Source organism: Pecten maximus, chromosome 1 (genome assembly GCF_902652985.1).
Source record: "Pecten maximus chromosome 1, xPecMax1.1, whole genome shotgun sequence".
NCBI lineage: Eukaryota > Metazoa > Mollusca > Bivalvia > Pectinida > Pectinidae > Pecten > Pecten maximus.
Window position 1 is genome coordinate 25,543,688 of NC_047015.1, and position 17,689 is coordinate 25,561,376.

At 35.2% G+C, this 17,689-nt stretch overlaps 2 protein-coding genes across 4 annotated transcripts; one reads left to right on the forward strand and one right to left on the reverse strand.

Moving 5' to 3' along the window:
* Positions 1–611: 611 nt before the first annotated feature.
* On the reverse strand, positions 612–11,323 carry LOC117328714 (eukaryotic translation initiation factor 3 subunit D-like). Its single transcript, XM_033886212.1, has 14 exons — positions 11,159–11,323; positions 8,918–8,963; positions 8,239–8,378; positions 7,745–7,836; positions 7,479–7,548; positions 7,096–7,217; positions 6,480–6,612; positions 5,680–5,958; positions 4,155–4,237; positions 3,575–3,704; positions 3,265–3,407; positions 2,203–2,395; positions 1,207–1,366; positions 612–888 (listed from the first exon to the last, which is right to left on the reverse strand). Exons 1-14 carry the CDS (start codon positions 11,279–11,281, stop codon positions 860–862), a joined length of 1,743 nt encoding a protein of 580 aa, XP_033742103.1. The 5' UTR covers positions 11,282–11,323; the 3' UTR covers positions 612–859.
* On the forward strand, positions 11,306–16,026 carry LOC117328725. 3 transcript variants are annotated; one of them, XM_033886222.1, is made up of 5 exons: positions 11,306–11,594; positions 13,190–13,283; positions 13,939–14,098; positions 14,451–14,612; positions 15,051–16,026. In XM_033886222.1, exons 1-5 carry the CDS (start codon positions 11,461–11,463, stop codon positions 15,224–15,226), a joined length of 726 nt encoding a protein of 241 aa, XP_033742113.1. In that variant the 5' UTR covers positions 11,306–11,460; the 3' UTR covers positions 15,227–16,026. The 3 variants fall into 3 exon arrangements, with proteins under 3 accessions (XP_033742113.1, XP_033742122.1, XP_033742132.1); XM_033886231.1 differs by having other exon boundaries at positions 11,342–11,594; positions 15,054–16,026; XM_033886241.1 differs by having other exon boundaries at positions 11,342–11,594; positions 15,038–15,151.
* The last annotated feature ends 1,663 nt before the right edge of the window (positions 16,027–17,689 follow it).

Here is a 17,689-nt window from a genome sequence, read left to right on the forward strand (position 1 = left end):
AATTCACAATTTTGGCTAGCCTCTGTCCATGGAAAGTTTCTTCAAATTTCATAGAAATTTGTCAATGGGTTTTGGTTGATAAGTCAAAAATGTACCAGGTAAATAGTTTTACAGGTGCACGATGACAAATAGCTGGCGATTAGAACAGATCAACTGATACCTCAGCTCACGTGACCCAAAAAGTACAGGTAGAATTGCTTCTGTATCATTAAATGTATATGTAACTTATAACATCATGCCCTTGGTTATTATGAAGAAGTTGATTAAAAGGAAAAGGTGATGCTAGACATTCAGATGATGGCCAACTGGATGACATAATGCCACACCCTTCAGGCAGGCGAGCAAAATACAAAAGTAGTTATGGTGCATGCTTCCAAGCCACACCTCCCCCTAAATAATGTGTATATTTGTGGAATAGATCTTACATGGCAGTAGAACAATATAGTATTTAATGTAGTTAAACTGATTATTAATTGGCATGATAAAAACATTAACAAATTAAATAAAATAATGATATATTATGCACAAATGTTTCCTATCCTTTGTTCCAGCATAATTAAGAAAGAGAACTGAAATGTGGGAGTTGGGAAAATATAAGAAACAATATGTGAATCTGTTACGCAGTGAATATTTAATCCAATCTGATAGAAGGCCCAATTTTGAAGAAAAAGAAAACCATGGTATATTAAAAAAAACAGTTTCACAAGATACACCAGGATGTGTCACAATTTCCATGATAATTTGTCTATGTAATTATCCTCAGTAAAGTCGGCAGTAGTTAGCACTTTTTCAAGTCTAGTATCACAATCAATTCACTGATTCCAAATGGCTATACTGTCACTAAATTTTGGATTCCTCCTTAGCTTTCCTTGCTTGGTTTCTTAACACCTGTTATGACAAAGAAAGTAAAGACAAATTAATGGTACATTTGTAAAATCTTGTAACATAAATAGTATTCCATGATAGCTAGAAGTATTCAAGTAAGTAAAGTATTTTTTTTTTTTTGCATTTCATTATTTATGACCACTTATAATCAGCAACTAAATGAAGTTTTTCTTTTTCAGGGGCCATTTAATCTTTAGTTTATCAATTCAGGCATCTTGGTTTAAAATTATGTCACATAAAGTGTGTGGCCCGTTTTGGTCTTTAGTGATATCCAGATACATTCAAAACAGTAGACTTTGAACGTAATTAAATTTGATTTACTTTTATCATCTTTTTTCACATCTTCCTCCTCATCGTCGTCATCATCATCCTCATCATCGTCATCATCCTCATCATCATCATCATCCTCATCATCGTCGTCATCATCATCTTCATCAGACTCAAAGGTACTATCTGGGATATTGTAAATCCTTATGACAGGCTGTCAACAAAAATTTCAATTCTGGTGAATAAAATATCAAATAAAATTACATCATTGTCACAAGATATTGAAAGAAATGTTTTCCAACAAATTATGATGGTATCGCCAAATGGTGTTAGTGCCTACTGTCCGGTTACAAACATAACTAGGATGAATGTAAAAACATCTGAGTGAATCAGATTTAGAACTTAATGAACAAGTCAGAATCAGATTTATTTTCCCATTTTTTTCTTCTCTTTTTTTTCTCCTCAAAGTAAATGAGATTTCAGAAAAATGGCAGTGTGATAGATTTTAAATAAATCCAAATACAGCTGAGAAAAAAAAAATTATTGTCGCCAAAGAATTCATTGAATAATAACAAAGAATAATAGCTTCACAACAGGTAGAAAACCTACCGTGAATGTCTTTGGTAAACAGTTTATACTTAAATGGCCCTAAGGAGGATTTTTATCATTGCAAGCAGCCCATGGGCATTATAAGTCATCTTAGTTCTGAAGTATAACAACAGGTCTTGTTTTGCTTTTAAATTACAACCTTGTGACCTTGAAAGTAGGTCAAGGTTATTCATTTGAACAATTTTGGTAGCCCTTCCTCTAGCATGCTACTGGCCCAATATAATGATCCTGGGCCTCATGGTTATTGAGAAGTCAAAAATGTAAATTGTTGATGAAAGCATGACAAATGACACACAATGCACAACAACAGATAAAAGATGATTAGAATAGGTAGGTCACTTGAGTAACTTTGTCTCAGGTGACCTAATGAAATTATCTATTGATCCAGTATATTAAGCTACATTTTCATCGAGAGTGAAGACTAATTCTGTTATGATTTACCTTGTTAGGATCCTTCATGATAAGATATTTTCCATCTTTAAGCTTGCGACAGGTGTCTATGATACACCTAAGTATACCCCACGCGTTCTCCATATTCAAGTTTATCTGGTTGGCAAACTCTGTGGGCTTGAACTGTTGGGTCCCTAGGATCACATGTTTGGCAGTGTCTCGATGGTGTAGACGTGACACATACCTACAACACCACAAAAAAAAACTATTAGACATTGCAACCATGTATACCTAAAATAAGGCATCCAAGCAAATATATACTTATTTTTAAAAATTTCACAAGTTAAACTGGCTTTAATCAATACTTCATTAAAAACCTATAAACTATGTTACTTATGTGGCCAACAGGGACATCAAACAAGTATTGAGTGCCCGATAATTTCAGATTCTATTGTAAACATTACATTTTTTTGATAATCGCATCTCTGCTTCTCCCATCTATCATATGTGCATAAAGGAGTAGTTCTTAAAAGCATTCTTTCCATTATAGATGCCCACATTTGAGGGACAAACTTACTGCATAGGGTTTGAAAAGATAAGTTGGTGCAGACAATGGGAAAGATTTGCGGCAGAAAGTATTGTAAATTATTCTCTTTCCTTGCCTGGTGGGTTCCTTAACACTACCAATGTTTCATTTTGAGAATGACATGTATTTCTCTTGCAGGTTTATTCAGTCTAGGAGGAAAATGTTTCAATTTCAAGAGCATCAAATTCTGTCATCTTCAAATTTCAAGGATCTATGTGTAACTTATTTCTTTTGCTTCAATTTGAGAATGACAGAAATCTATGTTGGAGGTTTATTTAGTCTTAGAAATTATTCTTTCTAAAATATTAATAACAGAATTACAATTTTGTTTCCCAGTTATATTTTTTTCTTCTTGCTTGTGATAATGCATTGATACTGTACTGTACAGATGACTGAACATTTTGAAGTGAATGACCAAACTTCATTTCAAATAATGAAACTCACATTACAAATTTTGATAGAACATTTAAGATCCTGTTTTGTATTGTTATGGGCCTCGGTGCCTACTTCAGTTCTACAACACTCACCCAAACTTGAGCTGGTCAGAACCGGCCAGGAGAGCGCACACAGTCCATTTGGCGAGTTTGCAGCTGTTGTTTTTCAGTTCTGTAGCAAGGACAGCTCCTCGTTGAGTGTCTAGACGACTTCTCCAGTCAACACCCCCACTGTACTACAACACCAAACAGCAATCAAGTTACAACAAACAGTCAAATTGAAAAAGATGCCATTAAATCTGCATGGATAATAATACACTGAACACAAGACAAAAGTTTATCCCAAACAGATACACAAGAATTTGTCTCTGATGACCTTAACAATAAGTTGGTATGCTCTTACCCTTGAATCCCACTCATTCAAACTTTTGATATTGATGTACTGCAGATCTCCACTAGGACCCATCATAACAGCATCATGCTCACAACGTGCCACCAACTCTATGTCATTTCCCAGGCTGAACTTACGATACCTGTATAAGCATATACCAATGGTTTTTCATTGTGGCATAGAAAGCTACTGTAAACAGGTACTTAAAACTGCTAGGAAAAATGATTTTCAACTAGTATAAGGGAGATAATTTTACAAATACATGCATCTGAGCAGGATGAATAATTTTGGGGAGAAAAAATCACCATCTGCTATCTTTTCATTTTTCACAATCTCTTCTTGTAATGTTGATTATATTATGTAAAAGCTTAAAAAAAACTCAAGCAATCCAAAGTTCTCACTGCATGTGGTAATCCCTAACCAAGGTTTAACAATGCTCACTGGCGATGGAGCAATACTATAAAGTATCACTTCAATGCATTGAGAAAACATGGACATAGTCAGACATCCAATTATAGATAACCTTTCTACTTTAACTGTGTTATCAAGTGTTCATTACTTGTTTTCCCCGACAGATCAAACTTCCTGTTACCTGTATCCAACTGAGGCTACATTAGCGTCGTCTTCTCCGTGGACAAATGGATTGTTGTCTTTGAAGGAATACTTTTCCTCTCCCTGCAAAAATAGCACTTCATTAAAGATTTTAAAGACTATGATCAACTGCTCTCCCTCTCTTGGGAATGCAGGCAATACAATGCTTGCATATATACACAAGTGCAATCAATGATTGCGAAAGCTCACTGGTGGCAGCAATCACACTATGCATTCATTTTTTATGTATGTATGAGCATCTCATTTTGAAGTTGTACATCACATAATATCGCTCCTAGACCTCTAATGGATGTATAAACCAAATAAGAAGGGTGTGGACTTACAAGCTTTCCAAAACTTTTCACTCGCTATTTTGGATTATAATATGGAAGTGTATAGCCCGATCTACATATGATCTATGACTGAAATTTTTTTTGAAATGTTTTAGTAACTGGATAAACCACAATGAACCCTTCGAAGGGAGGGTTCATTGTGGTTTATCCAGTTACTAAAACATTATTCTTATTGTATTTTATTGTATTTCCAGTACTTCTTATATATATTATGTGATTGTATTTTTGATTTTTTGTGTTTTGATAAAGGGGCGGATTGCCTCGAAAATTTAACAAACCTTATTGTTTACACTGTTTGAATTACTTCTTTGCCCCATATAATCATTACAAGTAATTCGTATCCTCCATACATTTATGTGAGGATCCAGTGTTATCTGGATTATACTGTTCATATTACTTCTTTGACCCTTATATATATATATATATATATACAGTCACAGCATAATTTGTGAAGACAAATAGTAATATATGAACTATTTTCTCAAGAAGTAGATAGGTAGAAGAAGAAATATTTCGTAGGAAATGTACTACATATGTCTACTGGCATGACTAGGACTACAGAAGACTATACTCACTTCATGGATAATACTGATAAAATTTGTGTTTTGTATAGGCTATTACTTCCTCAAGCTATTTGAAATCATACTTATTTGTCACATCATGAAATTGGTCATGTACTTTTCTCATTGTTGCCTCGTTTAAAATTCACTCTTTTGATATGTAATATTTGGACCCAATATTGTCCATAGGGTATTGTTATAAAAAATCTTTGTTCAAAACATAAAAAGGAGATAAATCTAAGTTTAAGATGTCTGTTATTTATCAAGAATAAATTTAATCATCAATGATCACTCAAAAATGATCGCTTTCATTGTGAAAAAATTGTTTTCCATTTCCTTTTTTTCATAGAAAAGATTGTTTTAACCGTTAAACCAGATTTTTTCTAAACAATCATTTTCAAAACAATTTTATTGTTTTATTTTATGATCATTTTTTTTCCATCAAGAATTACGCATTCAAAAGTGGGGGATGGGCCAATTCCCAAATATAGGCCTATCTTTGTAAAACAGGTGCAAAAATTCATAGAACTAACCCCACAAGTAGTAAACCTATCAAAATCACAAAATTAAACCCCATGAAATAACCACATTTACAGTAACTGGACTAGCTTACCATACGGAGGACTTGTTGGGAGAAGTTGTGGTTGATGAAGGTAGCTTCAAGGGCAAGGTTGCGGGGAGAGTTGATACTGTTCCCCTCATCTTGTGGAGGCTCTGTTGCTGTCTCGCTCACTGACAGCAGATCAAACTCGGAGTCATCGCGCTTGTCAAAGAACAGCTTGTTACCAACACGTTGGACTATGATGTCCCAGGAGTAGGTGGACCTAGTACAACACATTAGTGTTGCTAAGATTGCATCTGTAGCAAATACATTGCCTGTTGTCTTGGCAAGCTGAAAATACAGGTGAAGCATTAATACTTAAATAAGTAATGTAAAACAAATCAAGTTTAACTTGCATCAAATCTCTATCAAGTATTTAGTCAGGAGTTGTGAAGCACAATTTAGTTCTCATTATATTTACCATCAGTTGGCTTGTGTCCCAAAATTGGATGCCAAAATCAATTTAAGAGTTAATTAATGATTCAAGCATCCATTCAATGAAATGAAATGCAAGTATATTTCTGTAGCCACAATTTCTTTTAATTCTTTTCATTCAATCAGAAAGTCAAGTAATTTATTAGGGTTTGTATTGTGCACAAAATTTGTTTCAAACAAGATGTTTCACTTCAACATTATAAAGAAATGGGATCTCGTGGAACAGATTAGATTGTACTATTGCCAATAGAGGTGGAATATTAAGTTCCACCTTTTCAGTGTCAAACTATCGTATGACGAAGTTTTTCCTGTTGGTATTTTTCTCTAACTGCCGATGAGGTTTGAGGACGCTTTCATCCATTGTACCAAGTACATACCTGTCTAATGTTGGGGTCATCAGTAGTAGTCACTTTGTGGAAGATTCGGTCAATTCGCTTAAGCCTCTTCTCATTCTTAGTGGTAACACGGTCGTATGTCTTGTCATAATATTCCATACTTCCACATTTCAACCTGATGAAACAATGATTATATACCTTCAGGTCTCATATATCAAAAGTCAACACTGAAAGGCTGCAATTTAGATTTTTCTCTTATACTGATTATATGCATGCATGTCAATGTTGTAGGATATGGTAGACAATAAACGGAACCTGTTGAAGCTTTCTACTTTTGTCCAAATCTTTAAAGATGCAGAATAATAATCTGCATCTAAATGATAGTGTTGGTGATCAAGTCCTACCTGTTAAAATGTCCTTGTTATTACAAGAATCTTATATATTAAAATATTTTTGTATGATTTGATATACTATTCATATATAAATCAGTGCTTCAGTTAAGCTGCAATGTTGTTTTAACCTCTCATGTTGAGAAGACTTGTTTCAAAATTTTGTGAAACAAACATTATTATTATTACAATATTTGGGTTCACACAGTTGCCCTAGTTTACCAACAACATCAATTCTAATGCAGGCAATGTTATCAATATGAACTCACAGATCCTCGCCAACCTCTATACCAGGAAGACTAAGTTTAGTGAGACGAGGAAAGTCCATATCCTCTATTACCTCCCAGTCTTCTTTCACCTGTACAGACGCATCACGATGCTTCAAAGGAGCCTGAAAGGATAAAATGTTTTCAGTGCAAAGTAAGAAGGAAACTAGGCAATTGTGACCTAAACATTTGAAACTTTGTATCATGCTTCACAACAATGCAATATCATGGTTTATACACTAGTAACAGGTTTTAGAAGACTCATCAATTTCAGCAATTTTCATTGCCAGTAATAACCACATTCATTTATTACGTAATAAAATCCACTTCCTAATTCTGGTGTACCAATATTACTGATTAACTGAAAACTTGAGTACATTTAATACCTTGTTACGATTTTCCTGCATCTGTTTTCCAAACTGCTTCTGCCACTTCCTCAACAGCCTCTGCCTATCTCTAAATACAACATAAACATTCATTTCATTTAATATATAAATTTGAAAGGGAAGCAAAATATCCATAGATCTAAAAAGCAAGATTAAAACTGTTGATCTTCCCACTGTGTTATTAGATGTAGTTTTAATAGGAAACGCCTAAATTTGCATGTGATACTATCATTTGACCTGGAACCTGGAGCAGTTTGAAAACCTACCTCTCCCTGCTCTTTTGTGTTTTAGAGAGCACTTGGAGGTTGGCCTGAGCCTGCTGCTGGGCACGACGCTCACGCTCTCTCCTCTGCTTGTTCTGTAGTAACAAGTTACAATATCATAATAGTGTTTATAGAATAGATGTGAATAATGATAAGGTCATTAATTAAGTATCATACAAAACTGGTCGAAATGACTATTTTTGTGTAGAAATTTGTGATACTTAATACTGAGAATGGGTAGAACTGTGATCTCAGCATTCTGATCCAATGGATTAAAAATCAAACTAGTAGATGCACAACTTAATACTTTTAGATATAATAAAATAGGTTGTAGTTTAATCAAGGCAGAAGTATCCACACATTGATACACAGATCTTTTCTGATAATATTCCTTGTACCTGAGGTTGCAATAACTGTACTTTAGACATTGACATAGAGGGTTTTGATTTTTGTAACACTTGGTGACATAAAATATAATTGGGAAGCCATAAACTGACCTGTTGAAAGACTCTCCTGCCCCGCTGGTACACTGGTTTCTGTACACGCTGAGTATCCACAAGTTGGAAGCTGTTCTCATCTTCGTCGTGATAGTAGGCATACTGGCTCCCTCCCCCTCCGAACGCAGACGAGTATTTACCTTCAAAGAATTTGTTATTTGAATATACTGTTCTTTTAAATAATGTGTTGTGTAGCTAAAATCACAGCAGAATCTATGATATTAACTAATTGCATGTCGTAATTAAACCTGTAGAATGTGCATGACTAGGGACAAATTTTTTTATTCTGCGCATTCTGGGTTTATTGGTAGCTTGATGATGTGATCAACATACTGAAGAGTTATCATTTTGGGACATTAACATCTGGTGGAAATCGGGGACTTTTTGTCAACAGTGTAGAATTAGCAAGCAAATCAGGAATGTGCTGCTGGATTTTTATGTCCTTGCATGAAAAATACAAATTTCAGAGATTTTATGTTACATAATTTGCCATAATTTTGTTGCACAATTCAGTCGATAATCAAATACATTTTGTACCAATTAACCACAAAGTTTTCCTGATAATGTCATTATATGACATCCATGCAGGTACAAGTTCGTCATTTGGAGAAACTTGAGAAAACTAACTGGGTAAAACTTAAAAAGCCACTGTTACATATCAAACAATGAAAATACCTACCGAGATATCTCTTGTCCTGATACGTTGCTCCGGTCCAGTCAGAGACCTGAAAAATGTCAGAAAAATTCTTTTAATCACTGATCACTGATCCAATTACAACAATCACATCAATAAAACAACATGGTCTATTCACTCTATTGTAATTTCACTGGTTGAACTTTTGACAAGATCAAAACATAACAACAGTTCTTTCATACTGGTAGACTTCACTCACTTCATGATCATGAACGAATGTTAGTTGTTTCGGTAACAAGTCGTTTCGGTAGCAAGTCGTTTCGGGAGTCCCGAAAAGTCTCGGGGTCGTTTCGGTACATACGCGAGATTTTTCGGGACTTCGGTAGGTCGTTTCGGTACTAATAAAACAATGCAGATTCTATCATTTTTGTGTTTTCATTTCATTTTTAAGTGACTATAATTGCATCAACAATCTATTATTGGTATATAATGCTATAATGCTTACTAGCCACGACTCGGGTTAATGTCCCTTACATCGTTTACTGTAGACTACCACGTGATAACGTTAAATGATCAACACAAAAACAGCAAAATTCTTGCTAAGTTTTTTTATTAATATCAAACAATCATGATATACCGTCCATAACAATAATATCGGTAATTAGTATAACTCGATATTACAAATCAACAACAAATATAAGATGCGACCGTTGGACACTACATTAGGCCAACGTCGGCATACGACCGTCGCGTTTGTGCTCTAACTTTACGTATTTCTATACATGTATATATTTCTCTAACTTAACGTATTTCTATATATGTATATATTTCTCTAACTTAACGTATTTAATTCCATACCTACATGTATGAACGTAATGATTTAACAAACCTAATACAAAAAAAAAAAAAAGTAATGACATCACCCTGTATAGCCTTTATTTCTCGGGCATGGGTTGTTACATACCAATTTTGATTTTGATTGTATTGCTTCTGTAATAGAAGTTTGAAAATATGAACCAAATAATAACGTGTTTAGGTACGATCATAAAGGAAAGAACCATACGATCATAAAGGAAAGAACCACCAGTGCTAGTTTAAAGAAAACACTGCGTTTGGGGGTTAAAACAATGCTGTTTGTATTATCGAAACATTTGTTGTCATAATCAAAATATCTGAAGCGTAATAGGTGTTTATGAATCATTTTAAAAACAGATTAATTCATGTTAATGTTGATTGAAAGTACCGAAACGACTTGCTCATGTCTCCCGAAACGACCCGGACTTCTACCGAAACGACTTCCGAATATCCCGAAACAACTTCCGAAAAAGTACCGAAACGACCTGTTACCGAAACGACCTGACACCATCATGAACAATACTGATAAATCTGCATTTTGCATAAGATCACTTGCTCAGGCTGTTTGAAATTATACTTATTTATCACATCACCATATCGGTTGAGCCCTAGACAAGAACTGTGACACGCTGTTTCAAAAACAATTAGCTTTGATAGAGAGCAATAAACTATAATCGTGGCTGCCATGTTTATGTAAATAATGTGGCACGGACGATGGATTTGTTTCTGTAAGGCGAATGAAGGAAGTATCAGTTATTAATGCTGTACATTGACTTGTTGCAAACAAATAATTTCTGAATTAGGCCTTGATAAAATGCTTCAGCTTGTTTGCGTATTTGAGCTGGATAAGAGAAATACACTCGAGAAATCAAATAGGAATTTTACTGTGTCAATCCGTTGTGTAGTTTTCTCGTGGTACCCTCGTTTTGAAATCTACTCTGATCTGTTGATATATATTCGGACCATTGGACTTTGCAACAAAAAATAAATGATTCATGTTTAAAATGTCTGTTATTTATCCAGAATGAAATAAATTATCAATGATAACCTAAAAAGATCGCTTTCACCAGAAATTTTGAACAGCGTAAATGGAGGGAATAGAATGTGTCTGAGAATTCCACATTTTCAATTAGACATAGTAGGCCCTAGTGCGCTCTGCAGATATGATATCATGGCCAGAGGAAAGACTATATATTGCAGTAGGCCTAGCATGTCAAAATATATCAAAATGAACAATAAGTAGGCCTTAGCTGAAGATTCCAAGACTTAAAGAAAGTGGCCCATCATTCACAACAACCACGGATTTGGAAAATAAACTAAATCATCTTTAGTCCGTGCATTTATACCAGTAAACTAAATTCAGTTCATCAAAAATGGCTTTTTGACATATGGCATTTTCATGACTTTGTTTGCCGTTAGCTTTGACAATACCTTTCCTAAACGATCTCCCTTAGCGAAAGGCTGATACGGCATGTCCTTGAATTGATCTGGAATTGCACATGGTCCCCATCCTGTAGGATTATCTTGAATCTGAGGTGGGTGAAAAAATGCCATTTTGCCGGCAACGTGACTGAAAAAAAGATGGCGGAAAGCGGAAATTGGTTGTCGCCCGTTATTGAAGATTCTGACGATATGCGTCATGTGCGTCGTTCACGGATTTACATTGGCTTGGAGGTAAACACATAAGGGGCTACGAGAGAGCAAATTATTCCGAAAGAAGAATTGGCGCCAACATGGAAAACTTCATTGATCATCCAACATCACAAACATGGGGCGAAGTTTATGGTTTATACAACAAAGTTTTAATTGTCAAGTCGAAAATCATGAAACCCGACAAAGGAAAACAATTAACGCAACTGGATCACTGGTAATGATAATTCCTACATTGTATTCAGTATAAATGAAGGGGGTATTTGTCACACCGATTTCATCACAGGTCCTAGCCTCCGTCAATACATCCGATTATATATTGGATGTATTGACAGACGAGGTTAGGACCTGTGGACTCATAAACTCAAAACTGACATCGGATATAATGCTCGGCTGTGGTATGTTGCCTACCTAGTTCATTACAAAGGGGATTTTGAGTAACATGTCATCAGTTAATAACCACAACACTAAATCAGTTATTGATATAATATATTCATGGTTATATATATACTGCCTATAGACACCACTTAAATGATATTTCTGATTTTATTGAATTTTCAATGAAGTTAATAATGACATTTTATAGTGAATGTCAGAGTGAGTAATTTGAATGAATGCAAACAAAATATCCCTTTAAAAAGTGTAGAAGGTATGGCGCAAATCATTTTCCAACTTACATGGAATATTGTTCCCTTAGTATTTTTCTTGGGATACTTCAAAAGATTTATTCCCCATTTTCTCCCCAATTTTACATTAATTTTCCTACAAAACTCTAATTACATCCAGCTGTATATTTCCCAAAATGGCCAATTTAGGAAGAACACTACAATGTAATTTAAACTCAGATATCTCATAATCATTGCACTGGATCTGATTTTTAGCTCACCTGCCCGAAGGGCAAGTGAGGTTATGCCGTGGTGCGGCGTCCGGCGTCAACTTTTTCATTTAAACAACTTCTTCTCAATAACCAAGAGGCCCAGGGACTTACTTGATATTGGGCCTGTAGCATGCTGGGGTGAAGGGCTACAAAGTTTGTTCATTCAAGGTCACATGGGTCAAATAAGCTATAATCTTCAAACGACTTCTTAATAGCCAAGAGGCCAAGGGACTTGATATTAGGCTTTTAGCATGCTGGGGTGAAGGGCTACCAAGTTTGTTCAAATGAATGACCTTGACCTACATTCAAGGTCACAGGGGTGAAATCGGCTTAAATCTGTAAACAATAATTTTGCGATAGCCAAGAGCCTCCGAGACCTGATATTAGGCCAATAGAATGCTGGAATGAAGGACTAGAAAATTTATTAATATGAATAAACCTAGCTTACTATGATATTTGAATAAAGAAGTAATCAGCATAGTATCTGTAGAAATGACCTCAATCAACTTCAAAGTTGCTGTAGAGCCAGGTGAGCGATACAGGCCCATCGGGCCTCTTGTTTTTATTACTTTTACTACACATAATATTAATCTTGTTACTGATAGCATCGGAAAGTTAAATCAGGAATTTGAGGTTTTGGGTTGCAATTGTATATACATATGGATGACCGAGCAAACTAAACATGGGGGATATATTTGTCATTAGCTAAGCAATTTTGATTATTGGTAAATTGGTCAAGAGTTATAAAAAAGGGAATTGAAATCACATTAAAAGTTCAAATTGCTGTAAATTATGTAGTATTGTGATGGTTCATGGATATGAGCAATTTAGTTGCAATTAGGCCAGCATGGTCAGCTCTTGGATGGGTGACCATTCCGCTTTACCCCTGGTGTACCTTACAGTATTAATTACTACAGATTGTTTGTTTATCAAAGGTATCAAGAAGAACTCCCAGGTGCAATTAAAGCAAGAAAGGAAAGATATGTCACTCATGAGGAGCTTTGTAAACTGATGAAATGGAAACTGACGGTGGGCATATCTTATTTACACTCCATAAGCATGTCACCAACCATCACAGTGACTTATATTATTTAAACCTTTGATTTCCTTAAAAGACAAAATTCCTTTCATCATCAGTATTATAATTTATAACGGAGGTTGTTTTGAAATTTCTTGCTCATTATGATTACCTCTTAGCTCTAGCTAGTTGTATTGTTTTGTGTATTTTAAAACAACTTCATCTGCATAACAAAGACATCTTATTTTATGATATTTGCCCAGTAGTTTTCTCGGATCAAGGACCATCATTCAGTTCTGTCCCTTGTATTGTTATAATTATCTATATATGTAAATGCTGCTTATTCTCTAGTCTTAATTAATTCTGTTGAAATGTTGTACTAGGTAAGGTACATGTAGATGTATGATTGTGATTTTGTATTTTTTGTGTTGATTATATCCTCTTTACAACATGCTTTGTATTACAGAGCATTTACAATATAAAAGATTAGCACTTTAAATACAGAGCTTTGATTTATGACTATTTTGTGTTTTGTTTGAAGAGAGAGGAAGCATCACACCACCAAATAATGAAAACAGTTTCAGTACTTTAACTTGCATCTGATATCAAATCTATCACAGACTTAACCACACGAACACTGGTTACAAACACTTAACATTGTTTCAGAGAGGAAAATTCAGACCTCGCCTGGAACAAATGGTTCAGAGTAACAGTGAGGAAGAAGTTGAGGCTGCAAGTCGAAAAGCCTTTAAAGAGCTGCCAAACCTTCCCAATGCCATCAAAGCACTGACGGTCCTCAAGGCCATAGGTCCAGCAACAGCGTCTGGTAGGAACATCAACTGTCATTCAAATATATAAACATATTATGTACATCCTGGTACCACTGGAACAGGTCAGTTATAATAATAATTTTACACAAAAGTATGAGCGATGACACTGTTGTACAAGCATTAGAGAGCAGAAATATATAAATATTGTGAATGCATTAAGTCTTTTCAGTTGAAAAACCTTGTTGACTTACAGGAATCAAATATGTTGAAAATCATCAGCATTTTCCATATACATGTACATGGTATTTATTAAATGACAGGAAGGATTGCTATCAAGATTTTGTATGTAGAAGTTGAAGTTCTTTGAAATTTAGATAGAAAATACTTAATTTCAAATTTTATTTCCAGCTGTTTTGGCAGCAGGTGCCCCAGACAAAGCAGCATTCATGGCTGACGAAAGCATGCTGGCTATACCAGGGTTAGCTCCCTTGCAGTACACCTTGCCATTTTATAATGAGTTCATGGACCATGTGAAGTCTATTACAAAAAAACTCAACAAAGATCAGGATGGTATGTATATGCATTGATATTGTAAGAAAAAATACTGTGAATCATACCATATGTATTGATCATTAATTCAAAGGTGAAAAAATATTGTTATCCATATTCTAACATTTTTTGTTGGTTTTGTCAATTAATACTGTATTTCATTGATTTCATTTTCGTTGACCCACTTTCAGAAGTCAATTCACCATTTCTCAGAAATCTTAAGGGTAAAAACATGTCAAATAGACATTTCTCTTCAAACCCAAAATTTTTGTTTTTATTTTGGGAAGTGAAAAACATTATCTCATAGGTGGAATAAGGACCTGTCACAGTAAGATTTTGTATCATATCAAGGGAAGTGTTTTTTCGCTCTGCTTATGCCAATTGTTACTTAATACTCTTTCTGTTATTCTGTGGAAAACATATGACATGCAAATACATTTGTATAGTGTAATTCATCAGCAGATGGAATCAAATGGACCCAGCACAAGGTTGAGCTGACATTGTGGACATACCAAATGGCCAAGACACTGTGTCCAGAATTATTGGATGTCAAAGATAATTCAACCACAGCAAAAAGAAAGAAAGTTTCAGAAAATGGAAAAACAGATGACAAAGTTAAAAAACTTAAAACGTAACCAATGACTGTAAAAAAGATTTTGTTGATATTCTTTTGCCACTGCTACTGATATTGATAGCCAAACATTAATTGGTATGTTTCATTTCATCATTGTCAGAAATTTGGAGCAATCAGAGAGCATGCCCTAATATTATCAGTGCTCTTAACGTAAAGAAAATCCCTTAACTTAAGGCATTTCGGGATTTAAAGAAAGATCAGAAATTCTTTCCTGTGAAAATTTTTAATTTAAGAAATTCCCTTTAAGTAAAGGCCAGGAGTTGTGTACAAAACCATTTAATCTATTTTAAACATCAGTAATGTTTGTGAAATTTTGCATATTTCAAAGCAAGTACTGAATGGAGTCTTAAATACTAAGGAGATGCAATCGAAGGCTGGTATAAAACTCTTTGGTTGACTGTTAACATCATTGACCATTGGCTTATATAGGAAGCTCAAAGGTCATGTTGAGATGACCTGCGGGGTGTTGTTAGATGTTATATTGTAGTGTATCAAAGTATATCATAGAGGAGCGGAAATTACATGTCTAATTTTGATTAGATTGAAGAGTGATTTAACACTGCAGTAAATGTCTGATCATGATTTTAGTGTAAATCTTAATTGTGTTTTCAATGATCGTGATTTTATGGCTGAAGAAAAATTGCACAATGAACGTTAAGTTTAGTGTCTTCTCGTCATCTATATAACACGTAAATTAAAGTAGGAGTTATTATGTTTGTTTTACCTTTATACCAGGTTCATGTATGTTTGGTGGTTTACAAGATGTTAGATCACTTCATTAAAGATCACATGTCTGTTACATGTTTTTTGTTGGTGTAGTTTGTAATAGACTTGCTAGGTCCATGGTTCTGGCCTGATCTCCAGATTACCCTTCCCAACATTTACCCCAGCTACCTATCTTTGCAATAAGAAATGGTAAAACAAAATTGCCAACTTCTTAGTCAGAGCTCGTTTCCGCCTAGACCACGGAGAGCTGCGTCTGCAATACATCAACCTGCTGAGGACACTTTACCACTCAGAATGTAATATACCTCATCACTTGCCATGTATGCAACAAGCAATACGTTTGCAAAACCAAGCGCCAATTCAAAATCTGAATAACTGAACATATTTTAGACACCAACAAACGTAGATACACGCCAGTTGCAAACCATTTCAATCTACCAAATCATGGAAACAAATACCTCCGGGGTCAAATTATCGAGGTTGTAAAATCCAACCCGGATTCTCCCTCTTCCACTAAAACTAGTAGACGGGCAATATCACTGGATACACTAACTACACACACTGGACCCTCTTGGGATCAATGCCTTCGGGTAATACTGAGATACTCGGGCAGTTTATTTTATAGGTCCATGGTATAGTTATACCCTTGCAACGAAATTAGGGTGGTATACTGGAATCAGGTTGTCTGTAGACGCATTTTGTCCGGACAACTCCTCCTTAACCGATGGGCCAATTCCGATGAAACTTCACACAAATATAAATGATCATGTGTAGATGTGCAAAATTATGGTTGCTATGGCAACTGGTCACTATAAACAGGTTTTCTGATAAGAACCATAACTTTAAGTTTGTCCAGACAACTCCTAAACTAAATGGCCAATTTCAATGAAACTTCACACAAATATAGAGGACCATGTGTAGATGTGCATGCCACTTTCTTTTTTTTCAAAATTATGGTTGCTATGGCAACTGGTCACTATTAACAGGTTTTCTGATAAGAACCATAACTTTAAGTTTGTCCGGACAACTCCTCCTAAACCGAAGGGCTGATTTCAATGAAACTTCACACAAATATAGAGGACCATGTGTAGATGTGCATGCCACTTTATTTTTTTTCAAAATTATGGTTGCTATGGCAACCTGGTCACTATATTACTGGGTTATCTTAGTTAGCCTTTAATTAACAGTTCCCATTCACCATTAACTCGTGCAGATTGCGGGGGTATTAGTCAGCCATCCTGGCGACAGTTCTAGTTTGTAATGGACTAGTGGCTAGGTCCATGTGTCTTACAGGCTACTTTTCACAAAATGCATAATTTGATGGCCCCAGGGTCTGGATATAATCAAATACCAAAGAAATGAACAAGATGCCCAATGGAACTGTATTGCTCACCTTGCATTAATCTGAGAAGAGGATTTAAGGGGAAACATCTATACATGTATATATATATAAGGTCATTCATTTCAATATCTATCCCTAGGTTACCAGTCATTCATCACATTGGGATTTCAGAAGAACTCTGTGACCTTTGATATAAGTTGAGGTCATTCATTTGCACCAATCAAGTCCTTCATCCCCGTTTGTAACATGTCCAACTTAAGGCCTCTGGGCCTCTTGGTATTGAGACAAAATTGTTGAAAATAGGTCATTCATACAAATTAAAAAAATTTGGTAGCACTTCAGTCCAAAATCCTACAAGCTTACTGTATCATGTTACTGGCACGATATCAGGTCTGT